The sequence below is a fragment of the Rattus norvegicus genome, chromosome 17, assembly GCF_021556685.1.
Source record: "Rattus norvegicus strain SHRSP/BbbUtx chromosome 17, alternate assembly SHRSP_T2T, whole genome shotgun sequence".
In the NCBI taxonomy this organism is placed as follows: domain Eukaryota; kingdom Metazoa; phylum Chordata; class Mammalia; order Rodentia; family Muridae; genus Rattus; species Rattus norvegicus.
In genome coordinates, this window is record NC_141550.1 from 67,500,121 (window position 1) to 67,519,950 (window position 19,830).

At 42.3% G+C, this 19,830-nt stretch overlaps 1 protein-coding gene across 16 annotated transcripts in view; it reads right to left on the bottom strand.

Moving 5' to 3' along the window:
- Larp4b (La ribonucleoprotein 4B) overlaps positions 1–19,830 on the bottom strand; it is a 78,795-nt gene that overhangs the window by 15,187 nt on the left and 43,778 nt on the right. For 8 of the 16 annotated variants that reach the window (NM_001107361.2, XM_087590756.1, XM_087590754.1 and 5 more), the window contains 8 exon segments: positions 340–591; positions 885–991; positions 7,392–7,601; positions 7,698–7,751; positions 8,705–8,815; positions 11,233–11,336; positions 12,975–13,111; positions 14,646–14,724. In NM_001107361.2, coding sequence (NP_001100831.1) covers positions 340–591; positions 885–991; positions 7,392–7,601; positions 7,698–7,751; positions 8,705–8,815; positions 11,233–11,336; positions 12,975–13,111; positions 14,646–14,724 — 1,054 coding nt within the window. 16 annotated transcript variants of the gene reach the window in all.

The window sequence follows — 19,830 nt, forward strand, 5'->3', positions numbered from 1 at the left end:
CATGTCTGTCCAGGGCAGGGACCTAGAGGGCTAGGGCTAACTGCTAAGGTAAAGCTGTATGCAGGAAAAGCAGGTTACAAATTGTACAGCTCCTAAATACCAGCTTAGTTCTATGAAAGAAAATGTCATTCTTTTAAGAAAAAAAAAAAGCAAGCACTGAAGTCTATGTTCTAAAACTGACTATTCTGGAGAATTAAGGGAAACACTTTATATCCTCCTATTTGATTTTTCTGGTGTACTATATTATATGATTATAAAAATCTAAGTTGAAACTTAAAAATATTAGTAGTTCATGATTGGTACATGATATCTTTTTGACAAAATATGTGAGTGACTTACCTTCCTCTCCCTAAACCAGGAGAGGACTCAAGACTACTTGGCTCCACACGCCCAGTTCCAATCTCTCTCTTGGCATAAGCTGAAGGGTTTTGTATTCGTGTTCTAGTTTGCCCTGCTTGCCTCGTCTGTGGGCTCCGGACACCATTAATTAATCGATCTGCAGTGAAGTTAAATATTGAAGGACTTTCTAGCAGCCCAGGCCCTCTCTCTGTACTAGGAATCGCATGGCGCAGATGAGACTTACTAGGATTCCTGCAAATGAGATGTTTGTATACGCTGAGTTATAAAGCAATCACGGAGTATAGAATGAACATGCAATGTGAACTATGTATGTCAAGATCTGCCTCCTACCAAATAAACACATGTAAAAGCTGCCCCCAAGCCTTCTCCTCCTTACTATGGGCATCCATCTTGGGGTTGACTTTAGACTACAGTATTAAGTTTCAGGTAGTCTCATCTCTGATGAGCATCACTAGTGCTTACACAGATCTCTCATTACAGACAACTTGGAGCTCATGAGCATTGACAGCAACCTTGGAACTTGCCTGCTTCTAGGAGGATATTGTCTGAGCGAGGTCAGGGGAGACGTTGCAGGTTTGAAGGTCGGAGATGTAAACCCATTTATAAATCCAGTACTTGGAAAAGGAGTTACCTGGATTAACAAGACAAAACAAAAACAAGCATGTAAAAACAGGAGCTATGAGACACTTCAGTTGGACTTATACTGTTGTATCTTGGGTAAACAAGATTATGTTTTCCTCTTGCCAGAGGTGTTAATTCCATTTTATGCTTAAAAATAACTGCAATGGAAGGAAAAGCTTACATTATTACTAACGGCAATGTCTACTGACCATGGTAGGCATGGCTATTGCTCAGAACTTTCTCCCTGTCACGTAATTAATATTTACAATAACCAAATGAGAACGCAAGAGGAACATGTAGTCCTGCCTGGTGACACTCAATTGCTTAAGATATGTCAGTGTGACTAGTACAACTACCTCCAACCTGGTCAGAGGCAGACAATCTCCTTCATTTTCAATAGCCTTAACAAAATCCAGCAAAGACCCCAACTCTCTCATATTCTTACTGCTCCTAACCATGCGTGTGCCGTCCCCTTGGGCAGGGATTTCTTCTCTCAACCCCCACCCCCATCCCAGCCCCGCCCCACCCCCACCCCTCTTAAGGCTTTACATTCATGTAAAAATTGCTGTAAACAGCATCCTGTATTTTAGAATCTAAAACATTTTTTCCAATTAATCTAAAGTGATAAAGAACATATAAATAAAATAATATAGGTCCAGGCCTTTAATCCTAGGACTTGGGAGGCAAAGGCAGGCAGATCTCTGAGTTCTGATTTCAAGCCCAGCCAGGTCTACAAAGAAAGTTCCAGGACACCTAAGGCTACAGAGAAACCCTGTCTCAAAAACAATCAAAACAAACACAAAAACAAACAAAAAATCCAAAATAAACAACAACAACAAATGAGAAGAAAACTACAACAGGTCATAATGGCTTTAAGATTTGAGCTAAATGTACTTTTAAAAAGTTTAAAAGTAGGACTTTAAGTACCACTCAACTGTTTAAAATCTTGACACAAAACTGAGGTAAAAATCAGTGTGAAGGGCTCAGTGGCCTCTGGACACAGGTTTCACTTCAGATCAATCAGGATGCCAGAGGGGTATCTCCTGAGAGTTGTTCTTTGTCCTGACTGGGTAACATGTATGTCCTAGCATGTATCCAGCTTTAGACACAACTTTTTAGTGCATGCCTTTAATCCCAACTCTTAGAAGGCATAGGCAGGCAGATCTCTCCGTGGATTCAAGGTGAGATCAGCATGGTCTACACACATGTGTGAAACTCAGTTGAGAAAAGGAAGACAGAAAGGGAGGGAGAACCTAAGCTATTCTCTTCGGTGCTAACTGTTAACAGAAGCTCTGATTTAAAATAGCTATTGGAGCTAACATAGCATTCCCTTGGCTAAAAGTTAAAGTGACAATGGAAAACAGTTAACACTGTTAACACCAAGGAGGATCCACTACTTGGCAAATTCCACAATCCAAAAAAAAAAAAAAAAAAAATCTCTCCCAGTTACACAACAGATGGGGGATTAATATCCAGAATATTTGAAGAAACCTAAAATTAAACACCAAATCATCCACCTAATAAATGGGCCAATGAGCTGGATACTACTCAGTTCTCAAAGGAAACACAAATGGCAAATGCACACCCGAAAAGGGACTGGACCCCATCAGCCACTGGGGAAAAGCAAAAACTGAGAAGCTTTCTTAACCTGGGATACAAAAAAAGACAAATGCTGGTGAAGAAAGAGGAACCCTAATTAGCTGCTACTATAGATGTTTCCAATGTACACTATGGAAACCAGTCTGGAAACCACATGACCCAGCTATTATCTCTCCCTTGGGTCTTCACCCATGTTTATTGCTGCTTTATTTATAAGAGCCAGGAAACAGGCCTATCCTACTATGTGAAGCAAACCAAACTAAAAAAAGATAAATACTGTGTATTTAATATTTGGAACCTAGACTTGAGGGGTGGGTAGCAGATAGATGTAGGAAAGAGACCATGAAGCTAGAAGGAAGATCACCAGAAGGAAGAAGGGCCTTCAGAGGGAAGAGCAGAGGTGGCACACTAACATTAAACAGGGAGACTGAGAACAGAAGGGGAAGGTGGGGACTCATGGTACAAACAGAGTAATACACATGCACCAAAACGCAACAATAAACCCATTACACCTTGTTGGCTAACTTAAAGATTAAGAAAAAAATTCCACGCTACAAGAGCCACTTAACTCAGACCTGGTAGGCCACTCTGGAAGTAATGATACACACCTTCAATTCCTTTACTCCCAGCAGAGGCAGGTGGATCTCTGAGTTCAAGGCCAGTATAGTCTACGGAGTGAGTTAAGGACAGCCAAGGCTACACAGAGAGACCCCATCTCAAAAAAACACAAGACAAAAACTGTTAAGACCAAAACATCAGTTTAAACTCACAATTTTAGACATAATACACACTCCAGAAAAGGGCCTAGATGGGAGGACCTAGATATAAAACAACAGAAAAGGCATCTAGACACAGAGTACAAGAAGAGGTGACAGTGTCCCACTGCAGGAAGAACTGAGCAAGGCACGCCTGCACAGCACGGGGGGGAGGAAGCTATGGGACAGTTCCTCTACACATCTCTTCTGATGCTTCTGGGAGAAACAACCACACAGCCACGGGTCCATCTGCCCGCCCCCCCTCCTTCCCAAGCTGGTGCCTCCCTCCAAACTAGAACTTCTTCTATTTCCACACCTTTAAAGAAGAAAACAAAACACCAAACAAATACCCTCCACCTTCACACCCCATGTGTGAGAAAACCATGAGTCTAGCAGTATTTTGCTTAATATATCGATCCACCTTCTTTTCCTGCAGATGATGTGATTTAGTTCTTCTCTATGGCTGAATAAAAATATATCTGCTTTGCCTTTCCCAGTCCTGCTCCGGGAATGATGACTCTGAGACTAATTAGTTATTACTAAATGTCTAGGCCATAAGCGGTGGCTCATTTCTTAAGTAGCTCTTTTCTTTTTTAAAAAGATCTGATGGGATTTAAAGATTTATTTATTGTATGTGCGTGAGTACACTATAGCTGTCTTCAGACACACCAGAAAAGGGTATCAGATGCAGATGGTTGTGAGCCACCATGTGGTTGCTGGGATTTGAACTCAGGACCTCCGGAAGAGTAATCGGTGCTCTTAACCACTGAGCCTATCCTAACTAGCTCTTATTTAAGCCACTCTATGTATACCACTTGGTTAGTTACTTCTCCTTCAGTCCTGGACCACTTCTTCCTTTACCTTCTGGGGCTCCCTCAACCTCTTTCCAAGTTCATCTACGTGGTGGTCTGTCCCTGATCTCTCTTCTCTCACTTACTATTTCCCAGAATCCTCTTTTTGTCCATGCCCCACTTCCTATTTCCCGCTTTTTTATTGACAGGTGGCTTATAAGAGATCCTCTCTACAGTTAGCACATGGTTCTCTGTTGTATCTATTCACGCACTGATAGGCACCTAAAGTGATTTCCAGACTTGCCAGTAGCATGAGATATTAAAGAAGCATCCCACGCTAACGCTAGCTAGCACCGGCAGATAGCTTCAGTTTGTCTCCATCTGGGTGGACAGGCCAAGACTGCACTCTTTCCTTTTAGCCAGGGTCTGTCTTACCCATGCTGGCTCTGCCTCTCCAGCTGTCTAGGACTCAGAAATCACTCTCTCTTTCTTCCCATCTCACTAAATGCTCACAGCTGGCTGCTGTCACACACACCCCATACTTCCAAATTCCCATGGCTGGCTGGGGTGCACCCTTGCACAATACGCTCTTCCATCGTACCTTTCTCTGGAACCCAGTTGAGTCACTGGGCACAGACTCTCGCATCCTGATCTTACCAACTATGCCTCTATGTTAGAATGCAGATGGATGTGCAGGCATCGCTACTACTGTCTGTGGATAGTTATTCCACTGGATTATGCCATGGGTGGGAAACTAGATGCTAGTACAGGCCAACTTTTATTTTTTTCTTGAATCTCCACACTGATGTCCATGGTGGTGGCACTAATGTATATTCCCAGAGACAGTGTGCAGGGCTCTTCCCCACACCCTTACCAGGGTGTCAGCATGCCATTTATCTTCCTGATGGCACATGACACCTCCTACTTTGTAACTGTGTTTACTTTATAACTAAGAACGTTGTACAATGTTTCATTTATATATAAATTGGTCATATGTATTGCTTCTTAAAGCTCTTATTGTTTGAGAGATGATTTACATGTGGGGGTATATGTGCCACAGCACATACTTGAGGGTCAGAGGAGATCGTCACAAATATGTGCTGTCCAGCTTGTGGCAAGTACTGAGACAGATCACTGGCCCACTGGCTCTGCTTTTAGAGCTGTCTGTTCTTTGATATGCACTTTTTTACGTCATTGTGTATGTGGGTATTAAGCCCGTGTTGGGTGAATCATAATGTTCTCTTCCAGGACAGGCTGTCTCCCTTATAGCAATTGTTCCTTTGTTGGGCAGAGACTTTCAAGCAGGACAGAAGCCTGTTTGTCCACTGTTACTATTGTGCTCTGAGCCACTGATGTCCTCCTCGGGCAGTCTTTACCTATGCCTATGTCTCCATGTGTTTCCCCCTGCCACTTCAAAGTTTACAGATAGACATAAGTCTTCATCTTAGATATTGGTATACCAAACATTTTTTAGTGCAGTGTTCTAGACCTTGAGGGAGGGGAGTGTTATAGGCCTGAGAATATCCTATAACTCCTGTCCTGCACATAGCAATAGAGCTAGCTTTAAAATATAGAATATGCTTTAATTTCATATGTGTGTGTGTGTGTGTGTGTGTGTGTGTGTGTGTGTGTGTGTGTGTGAATGTGCCTAGGTGTCAGGGTGTCAGATCCCCTAGAACTGATTATAGATAGTTGTGAGCTGCCATGTGGGTGAGTCCTCTGGAAGAGCAACCAGTGCTCTTAACCACTGAGCCACCTTTCCAGCCCATTTTCATTTTTTTTTTAACATTTATTTATTTATTATGTATATATACATCATACAGCTTTCTGCCTGCGTGTATGCACCTGCAGGCCAGAAGAGGGCACCAGACCTGATTACAGATGGTTGTGATCCACCATGTGGTTGCTGGGAATTGAACTCAGGATCTCTGGAAGAGCAGACAGTGCTCTTAACCTCTGAGCCATCCATCTCTCCAGCCCCCATTTTCATTTCTTAAGGAAACAAAATGTTCCACATTACTTCCTACAAGATCCAGGTCAAAGTCCATGTGTCTAAGGACTAAGCAAGTTACCACCCCTGTTCCCAGCTGCCTGCTATACTCAGAATAAAAGTTGACCTTCAGCAATGTGAATGCTTTTGTACACGCAATCTATCCTGAGACCTTCCTTTCTTCGATCCTTCTAAGTTCCCATGAAACATGAACACCCAATTAAGGTACACACAATGGTTCACCAATCCTTGCTGTGAGTTTAATGGTATTTTCTCTTTATATCTCCTTTGGCAGTATCAACTCCTAGACAGACTCTTTTTCTCACAGACATTTATCTTCATGTTTCAGTACTTAACAGGACCTGCATTTTCAAGTCTGAACAACTCTGTTCAAGCTCTCTCTTTCCCACACCTCCCCAGCTGGCCTGCCAACCAGTGGTACTGACAACATGACAGGTGGCGGCACCCTCTAACTTGTTCTCTGATCTGGTTCACAGCTGCATCCTGAATATGCACTCTTCCCGACTTAGTGAGTTCATCTCTGCTTTCTGACTACTTCCTTCTATGCATCCTACTCTTCACTGTTTATTACATTTAAATCAGTGTCAACAATGTGCCGCAGACCTACAGACTAAACTCACTGACCTTTGTAACCTGGACCTCACTTTCAAGGAATTTACCACATAAGGTTGATTTTCTTATCAAGGAAACTTACTGCAACCTTACTACATCAATAAAGCTGAATCAGAACCTATGCTTCCTACAGTCTATAGTACAAACCTGGAGAAAAGTGACTGTGCTCACTACAAACTTATGAATTAAAACCAAAGCCCTTAACAGAAGCCAAAAGAATGAATCATGTTACCCAACCCTAAGGTAGGCATGCCAACTACGCTGAGTTTTGTGAGACATTCACCATGTGTCTGCTTCCCTATACTGTTAGGAACCTACTGTTAGGAACACATCTTCCTCTATGACAGAACTCCTCATGTCAAGTCCCTCTCTCTGCTCAGGACACCAGTTGGAGCCCTTACTGTCCTGTGTCATAGAAAGGAAATGCTAAGAGGGATCACAGCATTGCAGGGCTTGGTTGCTCAGGACTATCTATTGCCTAATTAAACTTTAAATCCACACCGTAACCTGGGGTTTGGGCACTATACAAGCTGTAGACACATGGTTCTCTGATTAGAGTAGGACTTAAGCTTTCAAAGGGCCTAGTGCAATATCTCAATGTAAATCTGTTATGTAAATTTAAAACAAAAGAACAAGGCTTACCAAGGGTGGATCGAGATAACTGTGTGTTGTTGACCATGTCTGGGGGGCGATCAGGCTGTACAGAGGGAACTGCTGCTGGGGACTGTACACTGGAGGTAAGTAAAACGATGTAGCATAACGCTGCTGTGTGTAAAGGTTCATGTCCAGAGGTCTAAATCCATTCTTTGGCAAAAATGTGTTTATCGCTATCGCCTTTGCTTTTATCCGTGCCTGTGTGGAGACATTCACGATGTTACATGTTCCCATTAGAACATTCAAGAACACTGATCAGATAACAAAGGAGCTAAAAGCAGTGGACTTACTTACCTTAATTGGCTTTCCTTGGAAAGTTCTGACTTCTTCTCGAAGGTATTTGTAAGCCTATGGGTAAAATTATCCAAAACACCACTCTGTTAACTTTCTAAGTTAACTTTACAGCTCAAATAATGATCTATATGGTCGAATATAGCAGACAGGATCTAAAAAGAGTGATTTATGACCCTCTTTTGGTCGCCGATCACTAAGAATATCATTACAGTACCTGTACCCCCAAATTATTGTAAAAACTTAAATATAATTTTTAAGTATTAATAAATACCATAATGTAAGTATCCCAAACCCACAACTTAAAATTCCTCAATTATGATACAAAAAGGACCACTGCTTCCTTCCTATTCATCCCAATTAAAAACTAGGACTGTGTAATACAGGAAGGGAAGTGCTCAAAAGGAAAGGAGATTGAAGTATTTGTGCTATTATCACTGCGTAGGCCTATGTTCATCTGAGCACTAAGTCTTTATCAAGCCCCACTTCATACGGAGGCGCCACAGTTTCACCTCTGCTCACCGTCTGGCTCATCAGGCAGGCCAAGGCCGCACCACACAGTGAGTACCTCTACCCTTCTGGTCTTTAGGTTTCTATGTTTTTCCCTTCTGACTCTCTGTTTGTAGTGCTTAACATTTCATGCTTCTCTAAATCAGACATCTCCTTTAAGAGCACAAAACTTCTCGAAAACTTTGAAAGCACTTTGCCACACAATGGACACTGCCTCACAGGTCAGGGTTAAGTTCAAATTTCCCTACTTGGCAATCAAAAGTTTTCCTCAGATATGAGAGCAGATTTGATTTCCCACAAATGCCTACTCATAACACATTTAAGGAGTAATGTGACCTTCTTTCAGTAGTGCTACAAATCATACCTGTGGTTCCTGCGCCTCATTTTCCCTGGACTTAACTGGGTGTTGCTGTAACAGCCTCAATGTCCTAACTTCTGCTGTACACTGAAGGAACATGGATAAACTAGGGACTTCACGGCTCGCAGAGCAATATACTCACCTGCTGTGCGTCAGCTTCTGTTTCAAAGGTAATGAACCAATTATCATTATAGGCAAATTCACAGTTTATAAATTTTGGTAAATTATCTCCTTTAAATAGTGCTTCTACTTCCTATAGAAAACAGAGAAGTTAGAAATTAGTCCTCAGTTATGTGGCTTTTTGTCCTCATCAAATTAGGAGGAAAAAGTATCCTCTCAGGCTGTGATGCAGCTGAGATGCAAGTGCAAGCCTTTGAGAAACACTGCAGGGAGCACCCACAGGAACACATGCCACAGAGAAGGAAGGCAGGAATCACTGGCAGCCTTCTCCACTCACAAGGAACTGGATGGAATTAATATGACAAACAGGAGGGCCTGGGATGTGGCACACTTGGAAGCATGCCCTGCCTAGCACATAAGAAACCCTATGTTTGATCCCAATAACACATAAATGGAGCATTGTGGTATATGCTTGTAATTCCACACTTAAGCTGGAAGAAGACCAATCAAGTTGAAGGCCATCCTCAGCTACACAGAGTTCTGTGCTAGTCTGGGCTACATGATCCTTAAACAGAAGAGGACGGGGACAGGGAGGGAGAGTGAAGGAGAGTGGAGCGAGAGGAAGAGAAAGGAAACAGGAAGGAAGGGGAAGGAGGAGAGAAGAAGGAAACATTGTATTTTATCAGCAGGCTAATAAATACACAAATTATTTTAAAAGATAGTAAACTAAAAATATTAGCTGAGCTGCTTCTGGCCAAGTTAAACTAGATTTATGGTCCCAAATGACACAAGTCATAAGTAAAAAAGACAAATGCATGTTATATAAAGCTTTTTAGACACCTGTCATTAGCAGGCATGGAGAGCCATCCTCGAGAGAACACACAGGGGCCAAGAGTGCCAAAGCCTAGGGTTTCCAGGTCACAGGATGGGCAAGTCTCCATAGCTTCATGGGGGGTTCTTTAGGCCATTAACCAGAAACAAAACTAGAATGGTCAGGTAAAATAACCCTACAGCCAAGACACTGGGCAGCCGGAGAGGGAAACCCTTCTTAACCCTGAGAACAGGAGGGCAAATGAACAAGACTGTTTGAAGCCCTAAATGAAGGCTGTTCTGAACCACTTCACAAATGTGTAGAAACCAAACTGGTACCCAGTAATTTTTTTATCCATTTTTTTTGGAGCTGGGCGTCTTTGGGACTACGTGGATAAACGCCACCAAGGAACTTAGACATTTATTAGGAGTAATAATCGCATAAAGAAGTAGAAAAGGCTGCCTTCTACTGAAAAAGAGGGGTTAGATTAACCTTAAAAGAATACAAACAACAGCAGCCCCGGAGAGTTACTCAAGTCCATTTCAAGTGCTCAGACAGGAAAAGGCTTAGGATGAGAGCTCTGGAAGAGTAAACTCAACCTGCTTAAATCAATGATACAATTTTCCAAAAGTCAGAGAAAAGGACAGAGGAATAAAGAGAAAACTGGCAGATTTTTTTTCAGCAGAAACAATGTAAACCAGAAAAGAACACAAAGAACACAAAAATTGGGATGTCTAGAGGAGAGTACTCCCTGCCAATCCAGAAACCTTACTAACTCCTCCTTGCAAACCAAACCAAACAAATTAAAGCCTTTAGTAAGCTCTAAACCAGGATTCTCTCAAACAGCAAAGATGAAAATAAGTTGCTTTCAGTAGTAATGGATTTGCACAAAATCTTTCAAAGGAATCAGGCAAAAGGAAAAAACAGAACCTGCTGAAGGGCTAAATTCAGGCTTGTCCAACTGTTACAACATGCAAACAAGTGATATCATCAACACGATTCATACTTAAGAATCATGCAGTTCACTTACAAAAGAAACACACACAAGCACTCATCATGCTTTAGTAAGTTTGCAGTTTTGTTTTAGATGGCCTTCTTAGTTATTCCAGGCTGCATGCAGCTGGCGGGCTGCAGGTGGACGTGCCTGAAAGCACTAAATGTGTAAGCATCTGGGCCAGTCATGGGGGCACATACCTATATTCAGGAGCCTGAGGCAGGAGGACCATGAGTTAAAGGCCAGCCTGGACCTTGCCTCTAGAAAACTGAAGCTCAACCAACCAAACAAACAAAAAGCCATATCTAGTGAAGGGGAAAAAAAAAAAAAAAAAAAACAACCAAAAGCCCCAAGCGCAAACAAGGCAGACCAACAAAGCAATAGATGCAAACAGAACACAGTCTAAATTCACAGACCCACAGCATGGAGCTCCCCACCCATCACACATCTAAACCTATTTTATTTTTAATTCCTAACTACTGGAATATACAAACCCCATTACGTTTAAAAATATAAATGTATAAAGGAATCCTGAGAACAAAAGATGTGGTCATTTCCTTCTGCAAGTGAATCACACTGTATCTATCAGCGTGTATATTCTGAGAAAAGATGTTTCTGAATCTTTTCTTAAACAAGCCCCATCAAAAACAGATATGTAAACAATCAAAAACAGATATATAAATAAATACCAACAAAATAAAAATCGTGGGAAAACGTCAAGCAGCACAAGTGGAGCAGCACTTACTTCCACAGGGGTGGACTCAGATATCTCACGCAGTATCACTATGCACCGGTTTTGATTTGGCCTTACTTTCTCTCCCTTCTCATCCACTTGGACTAAAGGTAAAGCTGTGAAAAGGGAGGAAAAACAAGGGTGAAACACACATTACAGGATACTCCAACAGAATGTGAACACTCCTTACCAAACATACCAGAGAAACTTGTACACATGGTGAATTATTAAAATGTTGAAACTCAAACAAACTGCCCAACAGTTGAAACCCACCTTTCTGTTTAATTTTCAAAGTGAAGGAATATGTAAATTTAAAAAATATGTAAATTTGCTGCAAGAGCTACCAAATATACACACAATGAGGTGACAGCTGTAGACCAACAGATCAAACGCTAGAAGCACCAGACAAGGGGTTAATGGTTTTCTCCTTTCTACAGTGAAAACTGACAACATTAGTCAGCGATACTGGGGGTAATCCTTAAGAATAATTCCACAGACTTAGTGTAGTATATAAACAGATACAGCCAAGTTGCTGAGTTTTTAAACCAGATCTAACTAACTAACTAACACACGCGCACGCACGCACGCACGCACGCACGCACGCACACACACACACACACACACACACGGTAGTGATAATTTTTTTTTTTAAAAATCTTTTAAATCCAATTAAGTTCTAAAGGAAGATAGCAATCTTTTAATATCACTACTTAGTCAAGTGTACACAGAAAATTTTTGAAATCACTGTCTCATCAATGAATAGGGACAGGGCAACATAAACACACACCTACAATAAAAGCTGGTTGGTAGAACTAAGACTTTATTTCAAACACAGCAATGTCGAATCACTCAAACATCTGTAAGCAGTGGGTGTGCGAGTATGTCTGGGGTAGAGCATACCGTTTTCTTTGTGAGAAAGCCGCTACAGCTGGACCACACATCAGTTTCAAGGGAGGGAGCAGGGAAAAATACTCACCTGGAATTTGTAGCTTGAGTACAAAAAGTGAATTTTTATAATAAAAACAATGTGATTTAAAAAGAAACGGAAACATCACAGCAAAGTATATGCAGAAAGTGCCACAAGGCCAGCAAAGCTCTGAGAGGAGCAGAGGCATCCTTCACCTCGTGGCTGTCATGCTCCTCCCATGGGTCAAGACCAAATGGCTATGGACTTTGAATGTGGCACTTTAAAGCCAATCAACATCTAAGGTGAGGTTATTTTCTTTCTTTTAAGAAAATAAACTGGTAAGGTAGTGAAGTCCCCCAAATCAAGTAGAAATAAATAAATCACAGTTTTGACACAGAAGGTAAGCTTTAAGGGACTAGTGAAGTGCCCATGGATTTAAACCTTCACCGTATGCGCCACATTCCGGAGAAACTTCATTCCCAATATCTTTCTAAGGAAAAAGTGCAACAATATTTCATCAAGGGTTAAACAACAAGTTGGAAAGAAATTCATTTAGTAGCTAAACCAATATTTTACTTCATCAATGTTATTATTGGTTTTGGTCTTCATTAATTTAGCAGCTGTCTTTAAGGATCTCTAATGAAAAGATTCTTTTTCTCTTTCAATTACCCATGATCTCTGACCTTTCACTATAGGGTCAGTCAATGCCCCTGTCACACAGGGAGGCTGTGGGAGGAGAGGAGGATCTAATTTACACCCAAATCCGTATGGTGCTGTTGGTGAGAAGGTTTGTAACAGGACAGATAACGTGAAGACAATCGTCAACTTTAACTCACTGTCTACTTACATCTCAGGACCTCAACAATCAAATCCACATCAGTACTGAGCTTCTTGATGTGGTCAAGGTTAGCCACCGTTGTAATTGGCACATATTGATCACTGTCCATCTGGGATATAAGGTACATGTCGCTAGCAAGATTCTCCCTGTTGAAAGAAAGCAAACTCTTCTAACTGATACTACTTTAAAAGAACTTTCACTTCTAAAACCGATTTACAAGAGGCATGAGTGTGGTGAGACAACTTTGAAATGAGAGCTGAGTCTAAACTCCATATGATATTCACTCAACTGACAGAATCAAAATTAGCCAAAAATGAAATAATTCTTTTAAAACATAATTATAGCCAGGCATGGTGCACACACCCTTATCTCCTAACTCTCAGGAAGGAGACAATGTAGATCCCTGAGTCGGAGGCCAGCCTGGTCTACAGAGCAAGTTCCAGAATAGCCAAGGCAACAGGGAGAGAGAGAGAGAGACCCTGTCTTAAAGGAAGAAAAAGAAAACAAAAACAGTAACTCAAAACAAACCAATAAAAGGGTGCAATTATAGTACATCTTTGTTTTGGACAATGTTTGAGTAATTTATTAAAAATGTACACGAATTATTTTCTTTTTCACAGTAGGGAAATCTAGTTAAATGAATCAGAAAGCTACAAGAAATACAAAAGGCCAGAAGAATGTCAGTACCCCAGATGTGCCATACCATCTGGACACATGTTAAAGGTTCTGCAAGTTGTGGCTTCTGGGCAGCCAACGTCAATAACAAGAAGAAAACAGGGTTAGCACCTTCAGCCCGGGGAAGAAGGAAAACCATACACCAGCAAACAGGACAAGATGTACTACTTCCTGGCATTTGGGCCAAAGAAAATGTTTCTGTGAATCCTCAGGGAAAAGACCATATGCAATTCAACACACAGTCTCTAAAGCACCACAGAACAAAAGCACAGCTGGGTTCCACAGCCCTCCTTCAGTGAAGACTGCCTGAGAGGAGCCCTGCTCACCGTTCCTCCTCTCAGAGCTGACACTGGGAGCTATGGGAAGGCTACACCAAAGGTTTATAAATGGCAGGGAACGGAGCAGAGCTTCAAAACTTTGACAAAAGTATCTTTCATTTTTACACCATGCTATCTGCTATACTAAGCTGTGATAAAGGGGAGGAAGGAAGGGTGCCTGGATATTGTTCCTTTATCCTAAACAGGCCTCCTTGTCTTTGTGGGACCTTCATTCAGACACGGTCGTGTCCTCAAAGCTACAGGGAGCTTCACTCTTTGCCAGTTACCTACCTTCCACATATCTACTCTCATCACTAACTCAAAAGGTCAACATTTTCCAGCAAGATGTCACTTAAGGGAAATTAAATGGAGGAGCCCACTAAAGCGGCGAGTGTTTTGGGCATTCATCTGAAGGTCCTACAGCATGCTGTGCATATGCAGAAATCCACAGTCAAACAACAGTCCAGACAACCGTCACCAAAGTGGATCTGAGGCAAAGCTGGACATCCCTGGCCTGAGGGTCACCACCACTTCTCTACAGCACTTCTGATGAGTAGACAGACATGTAATTAGGTATTTATAAACATACCACTATGAAAAATCACATTTGTAATCAATAGCCAAAGTGTAATTCAAGAGATATCAGGCATTAGAAAAAAAAAACAAAACAAACCACTAACAGCCTTACCTAGATAAGCAGAATTCCAATGTTTTTTTAAGTACTTCCCGAGGGTCTTCCTGGCTTTCTGGTTGAGACTCATTTCCTCCTATACAGAAGTAATAAACAACTCAGGAAAAAAGGCTTAAAATTTACCAAGCAGGTGGATCCAGTACAGCATTTCAGTGTTTTCACCTGTATATATGTACAATAATATGAAAAGTGCTATTTTATCTGCAGTATCCCAGGAAAAACAAAATAAACGCAATAGCTGGGAAAGCAATGGTATTGCGTAGCCAAGTCCAGCAGTCACTGTCACAACAACAGTCGGCACAGGCTTCCTTGGTCCTGCCGTACTTCAGAAAAGGTTTTCAGGTAATAAACAAGCACATTGACTCTAAATAACAGTAAACAAAAAACAAACAACAACAGCAACAACAAAGAATCAACGCAAAAGGTAAGCACAACCCAACAGCCCCAGACCAAAGCATCAAGAAGAAAGCTGGAGGCCGCTGATACACGGGCCATCTGCTCTGCAGGACTAGGCATGTTCTATGGGGAGCTGTAAGCTCTCCTTCCCAGCTGTCTGAGGGACTAATGAGAAACTATGTGTGTATGTCACAGACAGCAGCAGGAGAAAGGCAATGCACTGTAGAAGCCCCTGCCTACAGCTGTGGCACCCAGGGCACCTTGGGAACTAGTGTTTACTATCACTGATTTGAAGGCATTGGAACACTAACAAGTGTCTGTACATATGTCAGACAGGAGAACACAGAGGACACTTGTATTCTAAAAGTCAAGGTTAAAGACTGCAAAGGTAGACAAGGTGGGGGAATTCAGAACAAATGCAGAGAAGACAGTTCACGACAGTGTCATACTGAGCAGTAACAAAACACATCTTCACTAGCAAAAAGAAACTAAATTGCAAAAATAACCAAGGAATAAAACACAGGAGACCATAAGACTTGAAAGTGAAAATGTGGCCTGTCAATCTCTCATCTGGAGACTTTCCAAGGTTATCTCCTTTAAATTCACACTACAATCTCCATACTAAGAGACTATTACTTGATAAAGGAACTGTGAATTCAGACTAAAAGAAGCAAGGCCCCAGCTCTCAGGGGGCCAACATTCCACTGAGAGGCAGACAATGGACAGCTGAAGAAGCCTTTGGCAGCGTAATGAGACTCAAGTGACTCAGAAGAAAACAGTCAGGGCCCAGGGCCCGGGGCCAGAGTAGCATGGTGCTGCCCCATGCGAGGCAGTGCCATCAGACAGCAACGAGGCTAGTACAGCTGTAGAGTGAAGAACTCAGTAAAAAAGGAAGGCACAGAACGAAGCATGTATGACTCAGGTCAGGGAGGTTGGAAGTGACTGGGAGCCAATCTGGGGGACCGACGTTCTGGAAAGACTACCATGGCTACACAGTACAGACAGACTGAAGCTGCAGCCGTATAATCAAGAGGCTAACACAATCGCTGAGGGCAGACCACCTTTCAGGACTCAAACCACATGGTACCAAAGCCAAGTAAAGAAGTCGAAGGCCTGCCATTTAGCTCAGAAGTGTGCCAGTGTTCCACTCTGCAGTGGCAAAGAGCCAGTGCCTACAGAGACGCCTCTGGCGTGAAGAATACCAGGCAAGTCTACTGTGACGTACATGGGAATTAGGAGGGAGAAGAGAATGATCTGGTAGGATGAAGAAATCACCAACAAAAGTGACCCTGGGGATGGGGAGATAGCCCAGTTGGTATGTGCTTTTGTGCAGCAATGTGAGGACTTGAGTTTAGCCTTTTGATCCATGTACGCTGACTATGAGGCTACACTCTTGGAATCCCAACACTGGCTGGGAGTGAGAGTGGGGGCAGAGAAAGGGAGATTCTTGGAGCTTGCTAGCCAACTTCTCAGCCTAATCAATGAGGTCCAGATTCCACTGAAAGACCTGGTATGTCTCCTGAGGGTTGGCTTTTAGCCACATGAATATTCAAATGCCAGACATGTGCCCACGAATGCACGAATACACGCACACATGCACGCACACACACACAGATAAAATAGGTAAGAGCAGGGTGAGATATATAGCCTATAATTAGAGCGCTATGGAGCCTGTTAAAGCTGAGACTCAAATACCATAGGGAGGAAAAAAACAAACAAAAAACCCAAAAGCCCCCACCCCCTAAACAGGCCTGGCCAAAATAGGGTCTTTAAAGAATTGGGTAAATGCAATTATCATACTTGCAAGGACAACTTAAGTAAGGCTTAAACAAATTCAGGAGGCCAGGACATAGGAACAGCTAGCACAAAACAGCGTTCCAAAGGACCTTGATGGAAGGACATAGGTGTACAGAAGGTACTGTGTAAGAGAATGATGGAGACTGGGGGATGGAGAGATGGCTCAGTGGTTAAGAGCACTGGCTGCTTTTCCAGAGGTCCTGAGTTCAATTCCCAGGAACCACACTGTGGCTCACAACCATCCATAATGAGTTCTGATACCCTCTTCTGACGTGTAGGCATACGCAGATAGAGTACTCACATACATGTACAGAGTACTCATATACAAAGTAAATCTTTTTTTTTTTTTTTTTTTTAAAGCAGAATGGTGGAAGCTGATCCAGCACAAACTGCGCGGTAGCAGTGCAGGAGGCGCAGCACCATGCGGGTAGCCAGACAGTAGGTGTAGTGGGGAGGCAAGGACTGTACGTGGTAAGAGAGGAGAGCTGCTGAAGACAGGCTGCAGGACTGGGTGACATCAGTGAGACTCCAGATGACTTACAAGACGGAGATACAAGGACTGAGGTTACCTTCTTTTTAAAAATAATATAAAAAAATAAGTAAAATAAATGAACCAGTATTTTCCTAGGCATGAAAAAGCACTACTCCTCAATCCTAACTATAGAAATCAACGGGACTCCAGCAGGCTGTCAAGGTCAGCAGCCACCACGCTAAGTTTCTTGACTGTCACCAAGTGTGCAGTCCTGACACATGATGAAAAAGGGCGCTTTACCTTTGTGGATTTCTCTTTACCCCACATTATAGGCATGGTGATAGAAACACATGAGAAAACGTCTAGACAGGAGTATCACAGAGCACATGATGCTCTTCCTCAAACTGTTAAGATTGTCAGAAACAGAGTCTAAGCACTGTTACGAGAGAGGAGCCCAGAGCAGGACAACAACTAAATACAATGTGGTGTTCAAGGCAGGAAGAAAGACACTAGGTAGAACAGGTCAGTCCTCATTCTGGTTTGTGGTAAATACATCACTGTAAGAGAAGAACAGAAAGGCTGGGTGTGGGGTGGAGTTCTTTCTGAGGGCAACTGCTGTCAAGGTGGACAGCTTGCTCACTCTGCAATTCGTGACAACGGGTCTTTCCCACTTCCTTCTGCCAGAAGCACAAGAACTGTCTCTAATAGTCACTGTCACGCCCAGTTACAGTCCCCAGTAGTTTCAAACTCTCCTCCTGCTCTTCACCCAGAGCCTATAGAAAGTCTTCAACTGCACTTCTGGTTTCCTACTGTGGCTCTGGTTCTGTCTCTTCTGCCTAGAGCTGAGGGTATTTCAGACCTGTTAGCTCCTCCCATGCTCAAGCGCCCTGGAGCACACAGCCATCTTCAGTGTTGCTCTGTCTTTGCTGTGAATTTTAAAACACTCTTTAAAGGCTATCTGTACCACTGCATCCAAGGCTCACGGAGCATAACAGAAGATGAAGCGTGCTGCCTAACAGTGTCTTTGGCATGTGACACGGCACTGGACTGACCTAACTGCAGCTGGGAGGACCTGCGCAATACTGAGTTTGTTACTGTTTCATTCATCATGAATGGGAGAAAGGAACACATGAAGCCTACCCCTCACTGCTACTAGGCGCTAGGAGAGGAGCTATAAGTTCTAAGCCTCAATTTGCATTTACAAAAGTGACCCTGACCAAACTCAGTGGGTAGACATAAGAGTCAGAAGGGTTGCTGGGAAGAAAAGAATTGGGGGGTGGGGGGAATGAGGGTGAAAACAACCCAAAGATCAGTACACACATGTATTGAGCTGTCAAAGAATAATAAAGAATGATATCTTAAAAGGATAAAGATGCTTGAGACCGTGAGTCATTATGGAAACTCAAGCTGAAATCCCTGTGAGCTCTCTAGCTGTGGCATGGAGAGAGGCTGCTTTTGCTCCTGGGAAACGCTGGCCCACTGTGGAGAGCTGTGGAGAGCTTCCTCAGTTGCTCCTTCCTTAGCCTTCCCTTCATCTGCTTCCAGCCCAGTGTTGGGGACTGAATCCAGTGCATGTGTTAACACTTTACAAACCGGTAGGTTTTGTCAATCACACCATAAACAAAAGTGGAAGTAAGGAATTATTTTCCCAATACCCACAAACACTTCACACTGGCACCACACCCTAGCTTCAAAAGAGAAGTCTTTGTCTTTTTCTTCCAAAAATAGCTTTAAATATCTCTTTTACAAAGAACAAACTCTTTTGAATTTGGAATTCCCAGACATATTTTAACGTATTATTTTTTGATACTACCTACTTTGGGTCTTTTGCATAGTTTCTGTTCCCAGTTTAAGATTTATATGCAGTCTAAACTTTGTTATTTTTAGTTCCTTTCATTTTACTATAGGATCCCCATCACCTGTATATACAGAGCCTGTTACTTTTTTCTTTTTGTTGCTTTTTTTTTTTCTTTTTTTTTCGGAGCTGGGGACTGAACCCAGGGCCTTGAGCTTGCTAGGAAAGCGCTCTACCACTGAGCTAAGTCCCCAACCCCCTGTTACTTTTTTCTTAAATCTACTTTAAATGCCTTAAATGTCTAGCATTCTTCCCTCATTTTGCTATCAAAAAGCCATTTTCACCATTACTGCAGTTTATCCCAATGTTTTGTCATTTCCCAATTATTAGGAAGTGCTGATCAAATCAAATTGCTAAGTGCTAGTGAATCCTTGCTTATATGAAGGTTTAATAAAATCACTTAAATTCAACATGGCTAATTCATATTTACTAGAAAGCAATGTGGCTTGATTTTTTTTCTTTCCTTTATAAACTCTTACCTTATTCATTTGACCAGTTTAAAGCAGATCTAACGTCTACATTTTCTACTTAAGTAACGATGCTGACTTCTGTCGTATTTGAGTCTTAAACTAAATGAGGTTATCTCACACTGCGGGGCCTGGTAGCCTTGGGTCTGCCAACTCCGCTCCTGCTCACTAAGATAATGCTCTCCTGTATTTACA